General features: G+C 34.0%; 12 protein-coding genes across 12 annotated transcripts; 5 read left to right on the top strand and 7 right to left on the bottom strand. All coding sequences in view use genetic code 12, as the record gives it.

The window, feature by feature from the left end:
- Window positions 1–251: 251 nt before the first annotated feature.
- On the bottom strand, window positions 252–1007 carry PRE9 (proteasome core particle subunit alpha 3; the record flags this gene model as incomplete). Its single annotated transcript, XM_002548128.1, has 1 exon — window positions 252–1007. One exon carries the CDS (start codon window positions 1005–1007, stop codon window positions 252–254), a length of 756 nt encoding a protein of 251 aa, XP_002548174.1.
- A 326-nt stretch (window positions 1008–1333) lies between these two features.
- On the top strand, window positions 1334–1855 carry CTRG_02470 (uncharacterized protein; the record flags this gene model as incomplete). The annotated part of the gene is made up of 1 exon (XM_002548127.1): window positions 1334–1855. One exon carries the CDS (start codon window positions 1334–1336, stop codon window positions 1853–1855), a length of 522 nt encoding a protein of 173 aa, XP_002548173.1.
- Window positions 1856–2157: 302 nt separating this feature from the next.
- On the top strand, window positions 2158–3669 carry CTRG_02469 (uncharacterized protein; the record flags this gene model as incomplete). Its single annotated transcript, XM_002548126.1, has 1 exon — window positions 2158–3669. One exon carries the CDS (start codon window positions 2158–2160, stop codon window positions 3667–3669), a length of 1512 nt encoding a protein of 503 aa, XP_002548172.1.
- Window positions 3670–3708: 39 nt separating this feature from the next.
- ULP1 (Ulp1p) lies at window positions 3709–4776 on the bottom strand (the record flags this gene model as incomplete). Its single annotated transcript, XM_002548125.1, has 1 exon — window positions 3709–4776. The coding sequence occupies one exon, from the start codon at window positions 4774–4776 to the stop codon at window positions 3709–3711; it is 1068 nt and encodes a 355-aa protein (XP_002548171.1).
- Window positions 4777–5026: 250 nt separating this feature from the next.
- On the top strand, window positions 5027–6496 carry CTRG_02467 (aminopeptidase; the record flags this gene model as incomplete). Its single annotated transcript, XM_002548124.1, has 1 exon — window positions 5027–6496. One exon carries the CDS (start codon window positions 5027–5029, stop codon window positions 6494–6496), a length of 1470 nt encoding a protein of 489 aa, XP_002548170.1.
- Window positions 6497–6708: 212 nt separating this feature from the next.
- Window positions 6709–7530, bottom strand: CTRG_02466 (glutathione S-transferase; the record flags this gene model as incomplete). The annotated part of the gene is made up of 1 exon (XM_002548123.1): window positions 6709–7530. The coding sequence occupies one exon, from the start codon at window positions 7528–7530 to the stop codon at window positions 6709–6711; it is 822 nt and encodes a 273-aa protein (XP_002548169.1).
- A 706-nt stretch (window positions 7531–8236) lies between these two features.
- On the bottom strand, window positions 8237–10483 carry CTRG_02465 (uncharacterized protein; the record flags this gene model as incomplete). The annotated part of the gene is made up of 1 exon (XM_002548122.1): window positions 8237–10483. The coding sequence occupies one exon, from the start codon at window positions 10481–10483 to the stop codon at window positions 8237–8239; it is 2247 nt and encodes a 748-aa protein (XP_002548168.1).
- Window positions 10484–10790: 307 nt separating this feature from the next.
- CTRG_02464 (uncharacterized protein) lies at window positions 10791–13103 on the bottom strand (the record flags this gene model as incomplete). Its single annotated transcript, XM_002548121.1, has 1 exon — window positions 10791–13103. One exon carries the CDS (start codon window positions 13101–13103, stop codon window positions 10791–10793), a length of 2313 nt encoding a protein of 770 aa, XP_002548167.1.
- A 411-nt stretch (window positions 13104–13514) lies between these two features.
- CTRG_02463 (uncharacterized protein) lies at window positions 13515–15695 on the bottom strand (the record flags this gene model as incomplete). The annotated part of the gene is made up of 1 exon (XM_002548120.1): window positions 13515–15695. The coding sequence occupies one exon, from the start codon at window positions 15693–15695 to the stop codon at window positions 13515–13517; it is 2181 nt and encodes a 726-aa protein (XP_002548166.1).
- Window positions 15696–15914: 219 nt separating this feature from the next.
- On the top strand, window positions 15915–16994 carry CTRG_02462 (prohibitin family protein; the record flags this gene model as incomplete). Its single annotated transcript, XM_002548119.1, has 1 exon — window positions 15915–16994. The coding sequence occupies one exon, from the start codon at window positions 15915–15917 to the stop codon at window positions 16992–16994; it is 1080 nt and encodes a 359-aa protein (XP_002548165.1).
- A 1825-nt stretch (window positions 16995–18819) lies between these two features.
- Window positions 18820–20340, top strand: YCK2 (serine/threonine protein kinase; the record flags this gene model as incomplete). The annotated part of the gene is made up of 1 exon (XM_002548118.1): window positions 18820–20340. The coding sequence occupies one exon, from the start codon at window positions 18820–18822 to the stop codon at window positions 20338–20340; it is 1521 nt and encodes a 506-aa protein (XP_002548164.1).
- A 316-nt stretch (window positions 20341–20656) lies between these two features.
- Window positions 20657–21745, bottom strand: CTRG_02460 (uncharacterized protein; the record flags this gene model as incomplete). Its single annotated transcript, XM_002548117.1, has 1 exon — window positions 20657–21745. The coding sequence occupies one exon, from the start codon at window positions 21743–21745 to the stop codon at window positions 20657–20659; it is 1089 nt and encodes a 362-aa protein (XP_002548163.1).
- Window positions 21746–21931: the final 186 nt, after the last annotated feature.

Here is a 21931-nt window from a genome sequence, read left to right as displayed (position 1 = left end):
GTAGTCTGCTTTCTCTTTTTTTTTTTATTTTTTTGATCTAAAAAAAATTGCATGAGAGCAACTTTAATGAGTTGGAGAGAAAAATCCCACTTTTAGCCTTTGGTTATAAAGTGGACTTATCTCCGACAATTCACGTGATTGATCTGGATTCCTAGTGTTGCTTATTTTCTTTTTCTTAGTTCATTGTATTGGGGTTTAATCCAATTGTATGTAATTTATATGTGCTATTTATCTAAAGAATAATAAAACCTCTACTCATCATCAGTATTCTTTTCGTTCAATACACCAGATGCCTTAATTAGAATATCAATATCCTTGTCGTTCCAAATCTTGTGTAAAACTTTTCCATTTTTGCCCAAACTCAAAGTAGCAAATTCTAATTTTTCACTATTAATATTTGAAGCATCCATTGTTTTAGATAAAACCTTGATAGCCAATTCACATGCATCCTTCAAAGTCATATCGTCCTTGTAGTCCTTCTTCAATAAGGTTTGCGCAGCAGAATTATTGGCACCAATACTGGTTGCCTTCCAACCGCTGTAATTACCAGAAGGATTAGAAGTGAATAATTGGAATTGATATCTGTCATCATAACCTGCATAAAGGAAACTGACACCAAATGGTCTCAAACCACCATGTTGAGTATAACCTTGTTTGATATCACACACACTATTAATCAACATCTCACAAGGGATTTCTTCATTATATGTTTTCAAGTATTGTTGGGCTCTAACTCTTGCACTGTTTACAAGAATTGATGCGTCTGCAGTCATACCAGCAACAGCACAGATCATTTGATCGTTTATAATGTACAATTTCTCAGCAGATCCATCATCATCCAATAATTTAGAAGTCACTTTCTTTTCACATGCTAATACTACACCTTCGGAGGATAAAATACCTATGGCTGTACCAGCATTGGAAATGGCTTCTTGTGCATATTCAACTTGGTACAATCTACCTTCTGGTGAAAAAATGGTTGTTCTAGAATCGTATCTTCTTGACATTTCTTTATATTGATTACTTTATAATGATGTGTTATGGATATGAACAACAAAAAAAAAAAAACTCAATTGATATAAAACCTATATGACTGGGGAAAAAAAGTTTAACTGTCTAGTATCTTTTAGTTTGTTTCAATTGAATTTTGGTAGTTCAAAAGTTTTTGTTGATTGAAGGTGGCGATTGAAAATACTGGAACAACAATTTTTTCTTTTTCTTTTCGTTAACATGTTGAGACTGCGAGGAAAACGACATTGTAGAAACACCAAATGTCGTGGAATACTTTGTTGATGATGCGACACAACAGAATTTCGTAGGAACTGTTAAATGAATGAAGCAAGCCAACCACACCTTTCAGAATTTCATTACAACCCAACAACTCATCATGGCCATTTTTATCAGTTCTACTAATGTACCTATAGGTTATATTGTACCTAGTTTCCCTTCATTGTTTTGGCCCATCGGACCAAGTCGAAGTTCTTATTTAAACTCATTTTTATACTATTCATGGGATATTTGGCGATTCACGGTGTTCTGGTCTTTGCTATTATCGGGTAGTCTATATGGGATAGTGGGGCTTATGGCAGCAGCAAGTAGTTTTATGAATAAATATAGACACAATTTGGAGTTTGGGGCAAGTGGTTTAGCAACATGCATCTTTATCATCATTCTATATGTGTTTGCCGGTCTACTGAAAGGGTTCATTGGTGGTGCGATTATAGGAATAATACTTGCTGCAATATATCAAGCTGGTTCTTTGACTATGAGCACATGGATACCGTTCACTTGGGCAGTAGCTCAAGTATTGTATGATATTATTTCATCCTACCTGACGAGTCTGACAATTTTGTAGTCAACAATGGTAGAGTATTTTGTCACGAGTCGTTTACGATTTATACAATTCCCAATTACCACGGTTAATAGAATCAGATAGTAATTAATTTATAACAACGAATTTATCGTTAGTGTAAAAAGTTGATACTATGAATTTTTATTATGTATAATCCTTACGAATACACAAGGGTAGGTAGAGAGAAGAGGGAGAGATAGAGACAGAGGGAAGAAAAAAAATCAAGTAAACTCGTCAACACCAAATTCAAATCAAGCATCAACAACTTATTCTTCCCTACACAACACTTGTTCAGTACTGACAAAATGACGGATAAATTTGATGTGGAATATTTGGCGATTAATCAACTAGCTTATTCGTTCAACAAATTTACCCAATTAAACTCGTCTACTGATACTCCCCATGATTTGGTTGAAATCGCTACTAGAAGTTTTCAGCTCATGAAACGATATGAAGTTGTACATCCACTTGCTGAATCATTGTTACAGTTTTTATCCAACCAAGGTGTGTCGGTAGAAGAATGCAGCCACGAATGGGTATCAAACACGCGTTCATTGAATGAAGCGTACTTATTACAACTAGATCATGACATGAGGCGTGCTCTTGATCAAGCAATGGAGGCATTATCTCCTGTACTTTCAGCTGCCTTGTTTGGTAAGATAAAGAGAGCAATCATCATAACTGCAGTTCAAGGAAGTTACGAAGAAGGATTGGTATTATTAAACAACTATCTATCATTAGTGGACTTTTCGTCTCAGCCAAAAACAAAGGAGAAGTTTATTGAGAATAGATACATGGAGTTTTTGTTTTACCAGTATGTTTTGAATAAATTTTCATTGATTTGGTTTCCAAATGAAGATCTCGAATCACGCAGAACATCCTCCCTGTTTAATTCTGGGAAATACAACAAAGTTACAATAACCAGTAATTCGTACAAGCCAATGAATCAAATATATTCTAAAACAACAGCCTACTATCAAAAAAATGAAACCTTGTTTTCTTCCTCAGATATAGAAACACAGTATTACTGGAGTATAAAGTTTTTGCATTTGACATTAATGTTCAAGCAGTTCAAGTTTGTTGAGTTTTATGATGAATTCGTGGAGTATTTCTTGCATCAAAAAGAGCCAATTGATCTTCTCACAGGTGATCTTGCTATTCTCAAGACGAACTTATTGGTGATGTTTGGAATTGCATCAATATTCTTGAAACCATTCAATTCATTGACGTTACTGGGAATTGGGAGAGATGATGTGTTGGTTGACTTATTGGGCGAAGATCCCGATAGCTTCGAGTACAAATTTTACACCCAAGTGATGATTCCATTATCCAAATGCAATTTTAGTCAAGCCAAAGCTTGCTTGGAAAATCATTCATTCGTGAAAGAAATGTTGGCAAACTTGGAGTATAATTTCCCTGTTTCATGTAGAACCACCGATGGAAGTTATGGCCCATCATTCATTGTTTATTTGAAGTTAATTATAGATATGAAGAACTTTTTCATGATTTTAACTAGTTCAACACAAATTTCCAAGTCAAAATTATTTCAATTGTTAGGGTATTCTGAGAGTGATTCACTGGATGACATTCATGATTTGAATAGTACATTTATTGGTGTTATTGTTGCATTAGACTTGGGTAGATACGGTATCACATATGATGCTGGTGAAGAAGTATTTTCACATCAACCAGTTGAAGACTCCTCCAAAGAAATTGCTACTTTACAAGAGAATATCGCAGACTTACAAAATGAAGTTAAAGCAGTCACACTTTCTAACAAAATGACAGAGTTGCTTTTAGAAAAGTACTTCAGTTAGTTATATTTTCTGGTGTTGTCGTTTTTTTTAGGGGTAAGTCTATTCTCTAATTAGTCTAGATACTAATTTCATAATATACAATCTTGCGTCTAAAGGATTAAATTTGACATTTTTTATATCCAAACTTATCTCATCATGAAATAACAACTGGTTAATCAAATAACAACTAATCATAATCACATAAATACCGCAATCATCAAAATTCTGTTGCTGATCACAATTTAGCATTTGTATTTTAATCTTTCCATTTACAAACGAATGGCAATCTTGAAGTTTCTGTGCTAGGTTCTTCAATTGAGCATCCGTTGATTCATCGTCGTCAATTTGCATCGAGTCATAAACATACAAAGTGTTATCTAGTAATGATAATACCCCAAGTGCCCAATGGTCTCCGTTATTATCATCTTCTAAATCCACGTCTAGTTCATCAAGGAAATTAAGTGGAAGAAATATAAGTTTCAGTTTCTTCAAATCGTCAACTGGTAACAAACCTTCGACATCACCAGGAAAATGCATTAATAATTGGATAACTGAAGGAAATAGAATTTGAATCTGGTTGGAAAATTTTCTCCCAGATTTGATAAACATCTGTATGATTAATTCATAAATTAATGAAATATTATTATCGTTAAGCCATTCACCTGGTAATATATACTCTAAGTCTGATTTATATAATGCAATTGAATGATATTGTAAGATTTTGGAATCAGTTTTTCCGGATTCACACTTCTCTTCAACTATTCTATTAAATAATGATTTTAATTCCCGCTTGGCCATGAATGGTTTAAACTCGGGTATTTTGGAACCAACTCCATTGGACGCTAATTCTTGTTCTCTCTGTAACTTCTTTCTTCTAGATGCATTCGCTTTTTTCAATTGTCGAGCTTCTCTTTTTTCCAGTTTACTGAGTTTCTTGGGTGGTGAAGTAGGAGTAGGTGATTTCGATTTCTCATTGTTTTCTCTATCTTCATCATCGGCATCTTCTGGTAAGTATAGATCCCAAGGTAATTCTTGTAAACCGTTTGTTACAACGACATCTTTGTTTGGTTCTATTGGCTCATCTGGCATACAATATCCTTTATAATTTACATATACCACTGAGGTCATTTTCTCATTAATTTAAGCCCTCAATGTATTTTGAATACAGAAGCTCATGATGGATTTGTTAACTCTAAATATTTTTTTTTCTTCTTCTTAGTTAACTGAGCAAGTGGTTCCGCGATCTTACCAAATTTTCTGCACCAATTGTCAATTGTTCTTCCTTCGAGAAGAGCGCTTTTTTATTTTTTCAACACACAATATCTCCAGTCAATCTGCCATTTTTGTTTCACGGCATATAACTCTTCCACCTTCCCATATGAGATCACGGATTTTTAGCATTCTACCAAAAAGACACCTATTCACGGGTCAGAGATTATCAACAGTGTTTTCTGCAGGACAACCCACATATGAAACCAGACCTCATATAATTACCAAGCCGGGGGATTTGACTCCGGGTATATCAGCTATGGAATACTATGAACGTCGATTAGAACTATCAACCAAATTACCAGCAAAGTCACTTGCTATAATAATAGGTAATTCCGTAAAGTTCAGCTCTGGAAGTGTTTTCTACGATTTCCAACAAGATACAGATTTGTACTATCTTACTGGTTGGTTAGAACCAGATACTATCATGGTCATTGAAAAGAAAGGTGATAACGGTGCCGATGATGTATTGTTGCATATGTTGGTTCCACCCAAGAACCCAAAGAAAGAATTATGGGAGGGTCCTAAAAGTGGTTTGGAAGGAGCTTATAACATTTTTAATGCCGATTTGGTGGAAGATATTAGGAATGCACCACAATATTTAAAACAATTAATTAAAGATAATAATCATATATACTGGGATAAGAAGTATAATCTGAAACAAGAAGTTGGGTTCAAGCAATTTTTTAATTTCTCGGAATACGACAATTTGAATGAAATCATTTTGAAATCAAACAAGCATATCCACAAATTGACGCCGTTGATAGCCGATTTGAGAGTTGTAAAGTCATCTGCAGAAGTGGCTGTCATACAACAAGCGTGTGAAATTTCCAGTTCAGCGATAAACAAAGCAATGGCTAAAGTTGGAACGGACGATCCAATTACATCAGAAAATGTTTTGGCCAAATATTTGGAATACGAATTTGCTAAAGGTGGCTGTGAAAAGCATGCATATATTCCTGTTATCGCCAATGGAGCTAATGCATTGTGTATGCATTACACAAGAAATGATGATTTACTATGGGAAGATGATTTGGTTTTCATCGATGCTGGAGGTAAATTAGGTGGATATTGTGCAGATATTTCCCGTGCATGGCCAAACAACCAACAAGGGTTCAGTGGTCCTCAAAAAGATATATACGAAGTGGTATTGGCTACAAATAAGAAATGTATTGATTTGTGTAATGCAACCTTGGGTTATTCTTTACATGACATACATGAAATTTCTGTAAACACCTTGAGACATGAATTAAATAATCTTCCAGAGTTTAAAGGGGTCACCAACAGTGAGGTGACAAGAAAGTATTACCCACATTACATTGGTCATAATCTTGGGTTAGATCTTCATGATATACCTTCTGTTTCCAACAACTTGCGTTTGCGTAAGAACCAAGTTATCACCATAGAACCAGGTTTATACATTCCACTTGATGGTCCAAAATCATATAGGGGAATTGGGTTGCGTATAGAAGATAATGTTGTTGTGGGGCAAGATCATGCTGATGATAAAATCAACTTGACCCGTAGTTGTAAGAAAGAATTGGCAGATGTCGAAGCATTGATTAGCGGGGGTTTGTAAATAGACAAATAGATCACTAATAAATATTCATCGTTACAATCTTTTAAATCAGTAATAATACTCAAACAAAGAAGTTTCGTGGCTAACAGGGGGCACAACCATAATGAATCGTTTTACATCGAGTTCAAAAATATCAATCAAAAAAAGGTATACATAAAACTAAATTAATAAAGAACTAAAACTATAAAGGAGCACAATAAAAGGAACTTGACCTACTCTTTACCATAATCAAACCGTGGGTTCAGTGCAATCAAGTCTTCCACATCTTCATCCATCATTTCTGTTATTTTCTTATAGCTAGGATTATTTCGAATCATTCTACTCCATTTGGCCAAATGTGGATAAACTTTTCTTAAGTCTCTCTTTTCCCCACAAATCTCTCTAACACCATCTGGATTATCGAATACATTTTCATACACGGGGAAACTCAAAATCACATCAGCACCAGTTAATTTGTTCCCGACAAAATATCCAGTGCCATTTTCAGCTAATCTATCTTCAAGGTATTGGAAATTCAAATACCATTCATGCTTATAATACCCGTTGTTGATTGCTTTGGTGATAGTATTGACAATTTTTCTTGTTCCGAATGGAGCAACGTATTTTGAGACTGAGTTTATCAAAAGGGCCATTTGAATATGTTGTAAAGAACCTTCAGCATAATGTAAGAAATAATCCACTTCTAGTTGTTGATCTTGACTTATAGGATTCAAGATGTTGTCTGTATCATAGTATCGTAACAAATACTGAATAATAAATCCCAGTTCGGCTATTTTAATCGGTGGTCTTCCATCAGCAAAAATAATCTCCAATACTGGTGATTTACCTAGTTGGTGAACATCAAAAAGTTGTAAAGGACCACGCCAAGTCTCTGGATGTCTCAAATAAATCTTGACTTCATAATCTAGTTGAAGGATTTCTAACAACCAAAGGATTCTATGAGATCTAGAATCATCGAGCCTAGTTATCAACAATGGTTTTGTTAGTATCACATGGTTATCAATAATATGCATCATGTAGATGCAGAAGTTCATCAGGGCGTAGCTACTACGTACCAGTGTAAAATAAATCTATCTTCAAGACCCTTTGGATCAGCCATGGTTATGCGATTTTATTTTATTACAAATGTATGGAGGAACTGATAATAATAAAATGTAAGATGAAGATGAAATTTGCATACGATGAGTGATGATGGAAAGGGGGTTTATTGATCCCAATTTATACAATCAGATTCCATGTAGATACATTGATAATGGTCAGGGGGTTCGTCTATTTCCCAATTAGGAAATTAATAAAAAAATAATAGTCAATACGATTGCCATTGTTATTGATGAATGGATGCGCTATTGTTCTTCCAAGATGCGGGGCTCGTAGGACAAAAAAAAAAAAGACAAAGAACTTCTGGGTTTTTGTCAAATTGTACTAATTAGGAAATATTCACCATATTAGTCAATGTAATAATCATGACTATTGGAGGAGTGATATTTCGTGTTACTGTAACTTTGACAAGTTTTAACGAATTTATTACGCTACATAAAGCAAGATAAGAAGACGTTCTATTAAACAGAACACATTGTAGAATACCAAAACGGGAAAGAAAACCAAACAAGCACAATTCAATATCCACCAAATGAAGAGAGTGAGTAAAAGTTTAAGATGAGAATTAAGCTTCTTTCTATTTTTCCCTTGTTGTACCCACAGTCTCAACTCAATACAAAAAAAAAACGATGTAGGAATACATCACTTATAATATGTGATGCATTTATTAAAGAAACCACGTTCGAAGGAACTAACTCTTAGACCAATCATAAACTCGGAGTTTAGCTTATGTTTGAGAATATTCACAAATCTATCAAAATTATCATTGGAGAAAGTGTCCTCGTTGATCCAGATTTCCTTGATAGTATCAGGTAAATATACATCTTCTAGAATTCCATCTATTATATTAAATGTTCCAATTAGCTTGTTAATATCTCTCAAATCAAGTTCTTCAAGATTTGGGAAGTGATTAAAGTTACCGATGATGTTTGCTTGAGAATCTTCAAGTTCGAGTGAGATTAGTGACTTCGGTAATTTGTCCAATAGAATATTCAATGTGCCACTCGATTCCATGAAACGTATATGGGAGAAGCGCAACTTTCTTAATACTGTACAGGCCGAAAAGTTAAACTTTGAAAAATCAGGATCACATTGAAACGTATTTCCTTGTATATCTATCTCTTCCAAGTCTGGGGGAAACTTGATCTCGTGATTTAAATTCTTAAGATCATTTTCTATGAACAAGAACTCTTTAAGACTGGATGGAATTTTTGGAAACAGAGTCAATGATTCATTCATGAACGACAACAGTACCAAACCTTTGGGGAACCTGAATGACAGTTCAATTCTTTTGATATTGTTGCCTTTTAAATCCAACTCTTGAACACTTTCAGGAATACAAAGGGAGGAGTCATTCACTCGCTTAAGCTTATTGTTGTGTAATACTAGGAACTGGAGGTTATCAGCATATATCTTGATTGTCCTAAAATGACAATCAAGTAACTCTAATTGCAACAAACTAGAAGGTAACTCATAATCAAAATAGTCTTGCGATTTGTCAGTCAAAGAAAACTGAACTAAACTAGACAAGTTCTTCAAATCATGATAATTAACACCTCGAACATGGCATAATTTTAATCTTTTTAAAGACCTTGGGAATTGACAAATTCTTTTTAGCCAGGATATTCCCCTTAAATCCAAATTAGTTAAATTTTTCAATACCACACTCTCTGAATTTGAAAACAATTGAAAATCCAAACTAGCTGCTTCTAATGCTTCTCTTGTAACCCCGCCATTTTCCAGCCAGCCCTCCAATTTTAAACGTTCTAGCATTGAAGGAAATCTAATCACTTTTATATCATCCTCTTTTCTCTGTTTCTTATTAATATGTTCATCTGATTTCTTTTCTAAAGCACGATTAATGCAGTATTCTACAAAATTGGCTGCCCCTTCGATAACTTTCAAACTGGAAGGTAGGTCATGGAGTTTCTGATATGTGAAGCCATTATATTTCGTTACCTCTAACCGTGGGCATTCATTTATTATTTGATCTAGATCACCACCAATGGTTGCTTCAATAGACTTTAAGTTCTTAGGAAGCTTCAAATTAGAAGGAAAATCTGAATGCACTTCTCTTAGATTTTCCAAATGAGATATATCGCCAAGGTATCCTGAGGTGTTTACATCTGTAGCTTCAAAAGAAATACGCAAAGAAACCAACCCCATTGGTAAATTCAATCTAGTAGACTCGGATTCGGGGCTCTCCATAACAGAACACGACAAATGCTTCACTGATTTGGGAATGCAATGTAAATCTTCCATGTCAATAGCATAATACAAGTCAAGATTTGTTAAATTTGTAAATGCCACCAACTTTTTGATTCCCAATACTTCTTTGTTAGACATTAGTCTCGCATCCGGTAGTTCTGTTCGACCCGGAATATAAAGTACGGTAGGGTTGAAAGTACCGTAAGAAATAATCTTGACAATATTATACTCAAGCTCAATACATTTTGATATAATGCAATTCACGTCCACATCAGTCGTAACATCACGAAGATAGCTGAAATCAATGGTTATATTAATATCTTTAGGCGCTGATGGGAACTTTTCACGCAAATGAAACAAGGCTTCAGGATCTTTGATAATAATGTGTTTGACAAATGAAACCCTCGAATCATTATTCATTTGAAGAAATTGATTATAGGAAATGGTCCATGGTCGATTATTTCCGGTGTGAAAATATCCAGATATTGGTTTAGCGTTGTATTTATTGCTGATTAATGTTTCTGTTTCGTCGACATCAATTATCACTGTTTCATATAAAACACTCAAGGCAAGCTGACGAAGTTGCGGAATGTCCTGCAACCTCTTTACTGTTTCAGTTGGGAGAAGCTTTAGTATACGGATGATAATTTCAAATGGAAGATCAAGTAATCCTAGTGGCATCGTTTATGAAGAATCGTAATTGTAGAAGTCATAAAAAAGGACATGATATTAATTGAATTGACGAAGTTGAAAGTGGGCAAACAAACAAAAAAAAAATCGTACTATCGGTTGGACGCGTTTCAGGGGTACGGTGTGTACCTGAAACCAAAATACCGTCCTAGAGGAATTAAACTCGCCAAATAAATACTTGTAGATACTCGGAATCAAAATCATAAAAAATATATATAACCACTATCTCATTATATTTATGTATCCTGATATTCATTGAGGATACATTGGTGATACAAAGAAGAGAATAACTATTATATTATATGCAATTTCTGTGAGTTACGGTAACCGTCCGCCAATATTCTATACCTCTCATGTTTATTTCTGAATCCTTGGAGAGATTCAACAATTTCTGGGCCAGATTTCCAAAGTTGATATTTTGATCAGTAGCTACTAATGACTCAAAGCAAGGAATTAGTTGTAGCAGTTTTTCTAAATTTTCGAATTCACGTGAGTCAAAATGATTCTTTGTAATCCATATCCGTTTTATCGTGTCAGGAAAACAACAGTCTGGCAACCAATACTCCTCAGTAACCGCTTCTCCAAACATTTCAACCACTGCTTCGTTGTCTCGTAAATCAACTTCTTCAAGTTGTGGAAAATATGGAAGAGTTCCAACAATTGATGTTGCATTGCATCCCCTAATAGAAAGTGAAGTCAATGATTTAGGAAAAGAATAAAGCTCAACAACAGTTGGTAATTGATCCAAATGATATCCTCCTCGGATATTAGCATTTGATAAATCTAACTTCCTAAGATAATGGCATTTTAATAGATTCAACCCCGAAAATGGAGTGTTGCCATTCAACTCATTACAGTGCAAATCCAACAGTTGTAAACATGTTGGAAAATCAAATATTTGTTCCCTTCTACCAATATGATTCATTGCACAAGAAAAGCGTTCCAACATAGGTGGTAATTCTGGTATGACTTCCAATTTGTTGTTCAGTAATGAAAATTTTGTCAACTGTCTTGGGAAAATAAAAGAAGAATCAATTAATTCAATCTCATTATACGACAAATCTAATTCTTTGGTACTTTCTGGAATTTGAATAACCGTGTTATCAAATTCTCTGAAACTATTTCCTTTCAATATTAAGCAATGGAGGCTTTCCGCTGTTACTTTAAAGGATTTGAATTTGTTATCTTTCAATTCCATTTGATACAATGTTGGAGATAGTATAAATTCAAAATGATCATGATGTGTTCCCTGAATTGATAAATAATGAAGATTTGACAAATTCTCTAAATCATGAAAATTTACTCCTTTGCAATTGACAATGGACAATTTTTTTAACAGTCTTGGCAATGGCCCCAATGATTTGCAATTAAAATACCATCTGATTTCTAATTCTGTCAAGTACATCAAACAATCTTCCAACGAATTTGAAAATATCTGGTAATTCAAAGTTTCATAGTAATGCAGATTTCCTTCAACTATCAATTTTTTCAATCTTTTTGGAAATTTCACCGCTTTAGCATGTTCATTGATTTTTTGCTTTTTAGTCGCCAATCCATCATGTAATAAATTCAGTTTGGCCAAATAGTCAAGACCTCTGCTATTAAACTTCAATTCTTTCAATCCAGATGGTAATTCACAAAGGTTTCGTGGAACATCAAGTTCCAGACAATTCAAAACTTCCAACATTGGACATTGTTCAATTACCTTTTCTATGTTCAATGGTAAAAATGTTTTTAGGGATCTTAAATTTCTTGGTAAAATGAAATATTTAGCTGAATCACATTTCAACAGCTGGAGATTTTCCAAATGTGTCAAATCAACCATATATTCTTCATCAATACCTGATACAACCACATAACGAATTTGCAAAGAAATCAACAGTTTAGGAAATGTCAATTTATCCGGAATATGACCTTCAGAACGACAAACCACACAAGTGAGATATTGAATGTTCTGAGGAAGACAATTAATAAATCTAATATCAATTGGTTGGTTGAATTTAAGTGTCGTTAAACTCTTGAATTTAGATTGTGTAATGGCCTTCATGACATCGGCAGATTCATTGATAACTATCGACTTTAATCTATTAAACCAACCAGAGTTATCTCCATAAACCAAAGGATTAAAATATCTGAATGATTCAATGGCCATGATATCATAAGGAAGATTCATAATCTCTTGGTAAAACCCAGTGAAAGCATGTCCCCTTGTATACATATCAATAGATTCAAAAGAAATTGTAATTTTAGCATTTGATAATACTCCTGGATACAAATTATGAATAGCCCGTAAGTCTCTCGGATCGTCGAAACTTATTTGTTTAATGTACCATACAAGGTCCTCATTGATTATATCAATCAACTTGTCTAGGGTTGCCGAAATCGGACAACGAAATACTTCGTGATCTAATTCAAATGATTCCAGAACAGATATTTCAAGGGGAGCCCTTTTTAAACTGTTGTGAACATTCACTGATTTATATAATTCTTGTAAAGCATAAGGTCGTAATTGGGAAATACTTTGCAACACATTTAATAAATGATTAGGAAGCAGTTTAAAAACTAGTGATATGATCTCTGGTGGAAAGTCAAGCAATAGAAGTTTTGACATTATTTGGTTATTGAATTGATATACTTCAGTGTATCAGAAGTAAATAAAAAGAAAATAGATCATATTAGTTCAAAATATAGATTTTTTTTTTGGAGGATGATTAAATACAAATTCTAGACCTTTATGTGGTTGTATATTGATTAATTTTGATATTTGGTGCGGACACTATTTTTACTAATTTCCAATTCCAAATCGGATTTACAACTTTATTCTTTCCTTGTTCAGTATTTGTTGACATGGAGGAAGAAAAAAAAAAGCAATGGTATTAGAAGAACAGGTCGAAAGCAATATTAGTTGAAATTACTCACGCCTTGACACTCTGGGATTTTAGAATTGTTGAATAATGCACTCCATGTGTATTTCTAAGTTGTATCTACATACTATATGAGTTGATTATCATACCATGTCACTTTATTCAGTCACATGGAATAATTCAAATTGTGGCCTTTGTTTCATTATTTCAACAATACTCTTTAAAGCTAATGGATGACAGTACCTTTCACTAATCCATAACTTTTCTATGCATTCAGGCAAGGCTGGTGCTACATCCATACCGTCATCGCTGTTGTTAACTCTGTCATCTTCTTCGTAAGCAACTGTTTCGAGAAACCACTCCAGCCCTGGATTCCCTTTCAAATTCAATTCTTTAAAGCAAGTGAACTCTGACAAATCACCTAGTATTACATCTGCACCACAGTCTTTAAGACTAAGAGAAGTAAGAGATCTTGGGAAATCATCTAACAGAATTCGTGTTGTTGGTGCCCGAGGATCCCTTTCAAGCCTTATATTAGAAAAATCTAATTTCCTAAGGTTCGGACATTTTAGTAAACTCAACTTTTCAAATCGAAAATCAATTTCATAGTCATTGGCACGAAAATCTAACTCTTCTAAACTTTCGGGAAACAACATGATGTCATCTGTAACACCAAGCCAATTACTGTAGCATGATAATCCTATCAAACCTTCGGGGAACTTTGGTAAAGTGCGCAACCGATTGCGCAGTATTGATAAATACTTTAATCCGGAAGGGAACTTGAACGACAGATCGATGGCTTCAATACGATTACCTTCAAGCCTTAACTCTCGTACACTCTCGGGAATACAAAGAATTTCGGGTTTTAATTGCTTGAACAAGTTCCCTGAAAGTCCTAAATATCGCAAGTTTTCAGCACAAATCTTGACCCTAGTTAATTTGTTATCAACCATTTCAAGTTCCAATAAACTATTTGGTAGATCAAACTCAGCGGCTATGTCTGTTACGACGCGAATTGAAAGACGCGTAAGTTTGTTCAAGGATTTTAACTCACTGTAGTCGATTCCTGTAGTATTCTTGATGTTCAACCAGTGTAGTGACTTCGGTAATGGTCCAATTTCTTTGATATTAGTTATACCATTCAATTCCAAATATGCCAAATGATTTAAAGCTGTTTCTGGTAAATTTGAGAATAACTGAAACAGTAGTCCAGTACTAAAATTTTGCTCCACTGATCGATCTATGACTAGCTTTTTCAAATTTGTAGGAAATTTAACAACGTTAATGGTTTTGTCTACTTTTTGCATCTTATTTGAGAGTACATCAGTGGAAACGAAACTTTCTGATGGGTCAGATGCGATTTTCTTCCATTCTAGCGAGGATATTTTACAAATCAGCTCTGGAAGTGAAAAATCTTTGCAATATAACTTCTTTAACGATGGAAACATGGTAGACATATAGACTGTATTGATAGGCTGAACGGTATCTATAATTTTTATTGCACTTGGAAGATTAAAATTTTTAATAGAGTCACACGAAATTTCTTCTAATTTCTCTAAGTGTGATATGTCAGCAACAAACAAAGATGGTGGTCCTCTCAATAACCGTAATTCAATCTTCAAAGACACCAAATTTTTGGGAAAGTCAAACTTAACAGGCAGTATTTCTTCCTTATGAGTTACTCTGCAGTCCAAGTGTTGAAGCGTATCTGGAAGGTATTCTAATTCATTACTGTCAAGAGCCGACTCTATTTTAAGGCTAGTCAAGTTTTCAAGTATCTTCAACTTCTGTAAAATCTCAGCGCCGCTTGCTGGTAGAATGACAATTTCAAAAGATGTATCAGTAAATATCAAGGAATGACAAAAGGACTTAAAGCATACATCACCACATGGAATTTTTGCCAATTTGTCAAGAAAATCCAAAAGTTCATTTCCTCTGAAACAACGTTGATAGTCTGAAAACAATATTGTAATGTTTACATTTCTCAAGATATCTGGCTTTGCTGTAAATACTGTCAACAATATCAGGGGGTCTTCAAAAATGATGTTACGAATACATGCTAGACGCTCGGGTTTTAAATCTATTAAATCATCACAAGGTATCCTTTTTCTTGGTTTTTCATCTTCATACCCGATTCCAAATCGAAACCTTGTGTCGATGACCAGTGTACCTAGCCATTCGTCGTCATCACAAATTGAAACGGTTTCATATATTGTTTTTGTAACAAAGGGAAGAAATGCAGGGATTTTTTCCAATTCGTTTAATGTACGAAGTGGAAGGTAGCTAAAAATATTCGTTATCACTTCATCAGGTAGACTAAGTAAAGAGGGTTGTGACATGTGTATTATCTCTTTGTCATTTGAATAATGTGTTGATTGCCCTTTTTTTCGTTTTTGTCTTCTTTTTATGAGTTTCTGGATAATACGCGCTTATCAAACTGTATTGGAGATCCCATGCTAAGACCAAAATACGTTTTTCTCGATGATTAGTTTAAAGACAGAGTTTAACAGTATTTGAGCCTGCAGATAATCTTGAATACCGTGCCACTGATAAAATCAATGAACCAATTGCTTGACAAAATTGAACAGTATTTTGTACAATTTTGTTTGTTAAACTTATTTTGCATCAAATTTACTAGACTTATCAAAAAAAAGTCGTGCAAATTTTCAATTTCCCACAACTCTAACAAGAGTTTGCCATTTTTTTCTTATTGCTTTAAGCAATTCTCATTCCCCGTACTAAAATATCCTACTTCCAGTATTGACCATTACTTCGATCACACATACACAATGTCACAAAGATTTGCTGATCTCATATCCAAGATTGCATTACCAGCTGGTTTGACCATTGCCTTGGCACAAGCATCCATGTATGATGTTCCAGGTGGTAAAAGAGCTGTGATCTTTGATCGTTTAAAGGGGGTTGAACAAAAAGTCATTGGTGAAGGTACCCATTTCTTGATTCCCTGGTTACAAAAAGCAGTTATCTTTGATGTCAGAGTAGAGCCTAGAGTTATTACCACCACCACTGGGTCTAAGGATTTACAAAATGTCTCATTAACATTAAGAGTTTTAAGCAGACCAGAAGTGAGAAAATTGCCATTTATTTATCAAAACTTGGGTTTGGATTACGCGGAAAGAGTGTTGCCTGCCATTGGTAATGAAATCTTGAAGTCCATTGTTGCCCAATTTGATGCAGCAGAATTGATTACCCAAAGAGAAGTCGTTTCCGCCAGAATAAGACAAGAATTATCAAGAAGAGCCGATGAGTTCAACATTGAATTGGAAGATGTTTCCATCACCCACATGACATTTGGTAAAGAATTCACGAAGGCTGTTGAGCAGAAACAAATTGCCCAACAAGATGCAGAGAGATCCAAGTATCTTGTTGAAAAGGCTGAACAAGAAAAGAAGGCAGCTATTATCAGAGCAGAAGGTGAAGCTGAAGCAGCTGATCTTGTGTCGAAAGCATTGGCCAAAGCTGGTGATGGGTTATTGATGATTAGAAGATTAGAAGCCTCTAAGGATATTGCCACAACATTAGCCAATTCTCCAAATATTACATATTTGCCAAATGGTGACAGTGGTAAAGGTGGAGACGGATCAAATAACTCATTGTTGTTGAACATCGGTCGTTAAAAGATGAATAGCGCATATGTATTTTTTTTTTATTATTTGTAGATAGTAATATATTCAAGGATTTGTATTAACTAGATGTTTGGAGGACAACGGTTGACTTCCGCTATATTTTATCTCTATCTTTTTTTTTTTTTTTTTGCAAAAAATTAGTTAGATTTTTATTGCAAACTCTTGGATATTCTGTATTATTAACCGGTTACATTGTTGATAACAAAGTTGTTTTGTGTTGAGTTAGTGTTAGTTTCAGAGAAAGGTAAACACATAATGTTTCATGGAGCTATGTAACATGTTGCTATGAGGGATGTATTTTACGATACAAATGGGTCCATGATTAAGATTTTCTAGACAAAGCTAACGGTAATCATGGCTGAAGATGTACAAACAGAGGGACCAATGCTTTAACTGTTAGACAATTGATGTGAATGAAACGATTTGGGTGTGGCCATGCATTAACTTAACCAGTCGTCAAAAAAAAAACAATAATAAAGAACAGGCAGATAATATTCCTGAGAGAAAGCAATAATGATAAATGAATTTTGAGATGAAATTCCTACTTTCTGAGCCAATGAAATGCTGTCATTAGTAGAGGTTGGTGGCGATGGTGAACAGGTTTCGTCTAATAATACCCGCAATATTCTGTTGCAAAATAAATAAAACGAGAACGAACAATCAAATAAGGCGGTGTTTGGATAATGTGAGGCAGATCGAACTCATAATGAGATCAGTCCTCTGAAGAAAAACAAAAATTGTAACGAATGAATGTGAGGCAAAACAATACCATAAATATTAGAAAAGACAAAGAATTGCCATATACAACACTTCAATTAACTAGACACTAAAAAGAGTATCGTCAACCATGAGTAATCCAATGGTGATGTTATCAATTAGTAAATGTAATTCAGAAATATGACTTGTGATGTTTTAATTGTTTTAGTAATTTACTGCCTGAAACAGCAGCATACACAAATACAAAGGAAGAAAAAAAAAATCAGTGGAACAGCCAACATTAATTAACTAAGCAAAGAAAAAAAAAAAAGAAATAGTCAGTGATATTTTTTTTGTTTAGTTCATTATTGTAAAATTTAATTACAAGAGTGAGAGGTAAAAAAAAAAAAAAGATCAACTAACATACAAAAAAAAAACTTTGTTTTCCCTTGTTTCCATTCCTTCTGTTCTTTTTTTCTTTTTTTTTTTTTTTCAACAAAAGATTCTTTTATTTTTTTTTTATTTGATTCATCATAACATATTCATCTTCTTCTTTTCTACTACTATATCATTTTGATTTGTTGAAGATATAACCTATCCCCCCCTTAGATCTAACCCATTTCATCAAAAAGATTATTTCCTTGTTTTTTCTTTCCTTCACAACCGCTTAAAGAAAAATCAGCAAGAAGCAAAAAAAAAAAAAAAGAAAAAGAGAAAAACCAGAGAGTAGGAAAAAAAAAAAGCGAAGAAAAAAATCGAATCAACACGACACTTTTTTCGTCCATACTTTCACTACATTATTATTCTACCATCTGTTCCCTTCAATAGAGTTAAGTGGTGATAAACAAAGATTGAAATATATTTGGGGAAGTCTTTGAAACGATTTGAATAGAGAGGATTTCTAATTTTGTTTATTCATATCCACCCAGTTTATTTTTGCATATACGAGTATTGAATTTTTTATTCTATTTGTTTATTCTTTTTCTTTGATCAGAATTTATCAATCCATTGATTCTACAATCTTTCTGGATTCAATTTACTGACAAGAAATCAAAAGACAAAGAAGCAATTCAATACTTATAATTGTATTAACTTTTGTTACTTTCCTTATTTTCTTTGCATGTCCAATCGTCAACAACTGGCAACAAATCCAGCCGCCTTAGCAGCAGCTCAAGCATCACATAGTAATCCAATAAACAACAACAATATAACACCAAAACAAATGAGTCACCATCACTCCTCACCAGCTAATGGTGGTAATGCATTATCAAATTCAAATTCCTCAAGCAACAACTCCTCAGTGGTTGGTTTACACTATAAAATAGGTAAAAAAATCGGTGAAGGTTCCTTTGGGGTTATTTTTGAAGGTACAAACATAATAAATGGAGTCCCTGTGGCTATAAAATTCGAACCTAGAAAGACTGAAGCGCCTCAATTACGAGACGAGTATAGAACCTATAAACATTTACAAGGATGTGAAGGTATTCCAAACGCATACTATTTTGGTCAAGAAGGATTACACAATATATTAGTTATCGATTTGTTGGGTCCTTCATTAGAAGATTTGTTTGATTGGTGTGGAAGAAGATTCAGTGTCAAGACAGTCGTTCAAGTTGCAATTCAAATGTTGAGTTTAGTTGAAGAAGTCCATCGTCATGATTTAATCTACAGAGATATCAAACCAGATAATTTCTTGATTGGTCGTCAAGGAATGCCAGATGAAAATAACGTTCATTTAATTGATTTTGGTATGGCCAAACAGTACCGTGACCCTAGAACAAAACAACATATTCCTTACCGAGAAAAGAAATCTTTGAGTGGTACTGCTCGTTATATGTCAATCAACACCCATTTAGGTAGAGAACAATCCAGAAGAGACGATTTGGAAGCATTGGGTCATGTGTTTTTCTATTTCCTTAGAGGTCAATTGCCATGGCAAGGATTGAAGGCACCAACCAATAAGCAAAAGTATGAAAAGATTGGTGATAAAAAGAGAACCACTCCAGCTGTTACTTTGTGTGACGGTTTACCACTGCAATTTGCAGAATATTTAGATTCAGTAAGATCTTTACCATTTGATGCTGAACCACCTTATGAAGAATACAGAATGTTATTTATGTCTGTTTTGGACGACTTGGGTCAACATGCTGATGGGGATTATGATTGGATGCACCTTAATGGTGGTAGAGGTTGGGATGCAGCCATCAATAAAAAACCTAACTTACATGGATACGGTCATCCAAACCCACCAAACGAACGTGAAAGAAGACACCGTGATCAAAGAAGAAGCAGACAACATCAACAGCTGCAACAGCAACAACAACCTTCACAACAACAACAACTGCAACTGCAATTACAACAACAACAATTACAACAGCAACAACCATTATCAGCAGCTCAATTACACCAACAAAAATTACAGCATTTGGTTAACAGACCATTACCTCCAATTAAACAAGAATCACAATCTGCCATGCCAACCACTAGTGGTCAAAACGATCTCATGCATAACGACGGAGTTGATCAATCTGGAGCTAAATATGAAGGCTACAACAATAGACAAGAGCAATATCAACAACAACAAATGGTTAATGATAACGAAGAACACAAAGGATTCTGGTCAAAATTATGCTGCCATTAAAATTTTTTTTTTTTTGAAAATTTTATTAACATCATTTGAAAGAATTCTCGTTCTTGATTACATTGGAATTTGTTCTTTAATAACTACTTTATTTTAGTTGTTATTATTTGTTATTTTTAGTTTTGACATCTACACATGATTGCAATTGATAAGTTATTATTTTTTTTTTTGTTCCACCCTCCCCTCCATTTTTTTTATAGTTCTTCAAATTTATTTCGATACATATAATTATAGTTATAATTTAAACATATATTATTATTATTAGTACACATTAAACCAACAGGGCGATAAACCAAACTTTAGTAGCAATACTCTTCTACATATCAGCGTATGTTTGACGTAAATAGTCTTCAACTTCCTTTAATGCTTCACTTGTTTTAGTTTTATCGAATTTACCAGAATCCGAAAGTTTTTCAGCATTAATTAAATCCAACTTTTCCTTCATCAACTTAATTCTATAATCAATCCAGTCACTATAGAATTCAGTATAACGAGATCCCCAATTAACTTCGGGTTTAACTGTAGACAAAACGCTACCATCATTAATTTTAGGATTCTTTGCACGATAAGAAGTAACCATTGTAATTCTTTCACTCATACCTAAAGGTAAAGGAGCAATATGTTCAATTAACCTACCTTGTAAGACATTAGCAGAACCTTTAATTGGACTAGGAACAATGGCAACATTACCATTACCCATTCTTAAAGAAGTTTCACCACCAATCATATTAGAAGTATCACTAAGCATCAATACACAAACAAATGGATAACTATCATAATGCCATCCAACAACAGCAGGAATATCATCACCTGTTGAACCACGACGAACTAATTCTTGTTGATGTTTAATACGTTCTTCTTCTGCTTCATTTGAAGATTTCATTGATATATTGGTATGAGCAATTTCATAATCCATAATTATTTCTAATTCAACACCAGCCATTCTTGAAATCAACTCCATAGTTTTAGGATGAGTCCAAGCTGAATAAATAAAAGGACAAATAATTTCTTCTTTATCTTTAACAAATCCTCTAATAACACAATCCATTCCTGATGTTGAATTATATGAATATCTTGCATACTTCATAAATGTTTCTTTATGTAAAACTTCTTTTCTCATAATAGTAATAGCTTCATCTGTAAATAATTGAAACGGATCACTAACTCCAATATCACTAATTTGTTTAGGATTAGTTAATCCAAGTTCCTCCATTGTTAATCTTCTAGTTGATTCATAAAATGCTTTTGCATTATCACCATTAGCATAATAAGTTAAATGAATCATAGGATCAAATTCAGGAGTTGGAATTGTTGGAGGAATTAATTTCAATGAATCATAAGCTTCAACTGGGATGGTTTTATGAGTATTACCATCTAAGATAGCTTGAATATCAGGAGTAGCCATGTTTTATTTGCTGTGTTTAATGTTGAATGAAATGAACTTAAAAGAACATGAATCAATTCATCTGGGTGGGTTTATATAGACAAGGTATTGATTCTAGATTTGATAGATAAGCAAGTATTATGACTGCAAACCAATGTACGTAAAAATAACCATTTTTAGTATCCTGATCCATAGAAAACCAAGAGC

This window comes from Candida tropicalis, assembly GCF_000006335.3.
Source record: "Candida tropicalis MYA-3404 genomic scaffold supercont3.3, whole genome shotgun sequence".
NCBI lineage: Eukaryota > Fungi > Ascomycota > Pichiomycetes > Serinales > Debaryomycetaceae > Candida > Candida tropicalis.
Note: the sequence above shows the minus strand (reverse complement) of the source record. Positions and strands in the feature narration are given on the sequence as shown.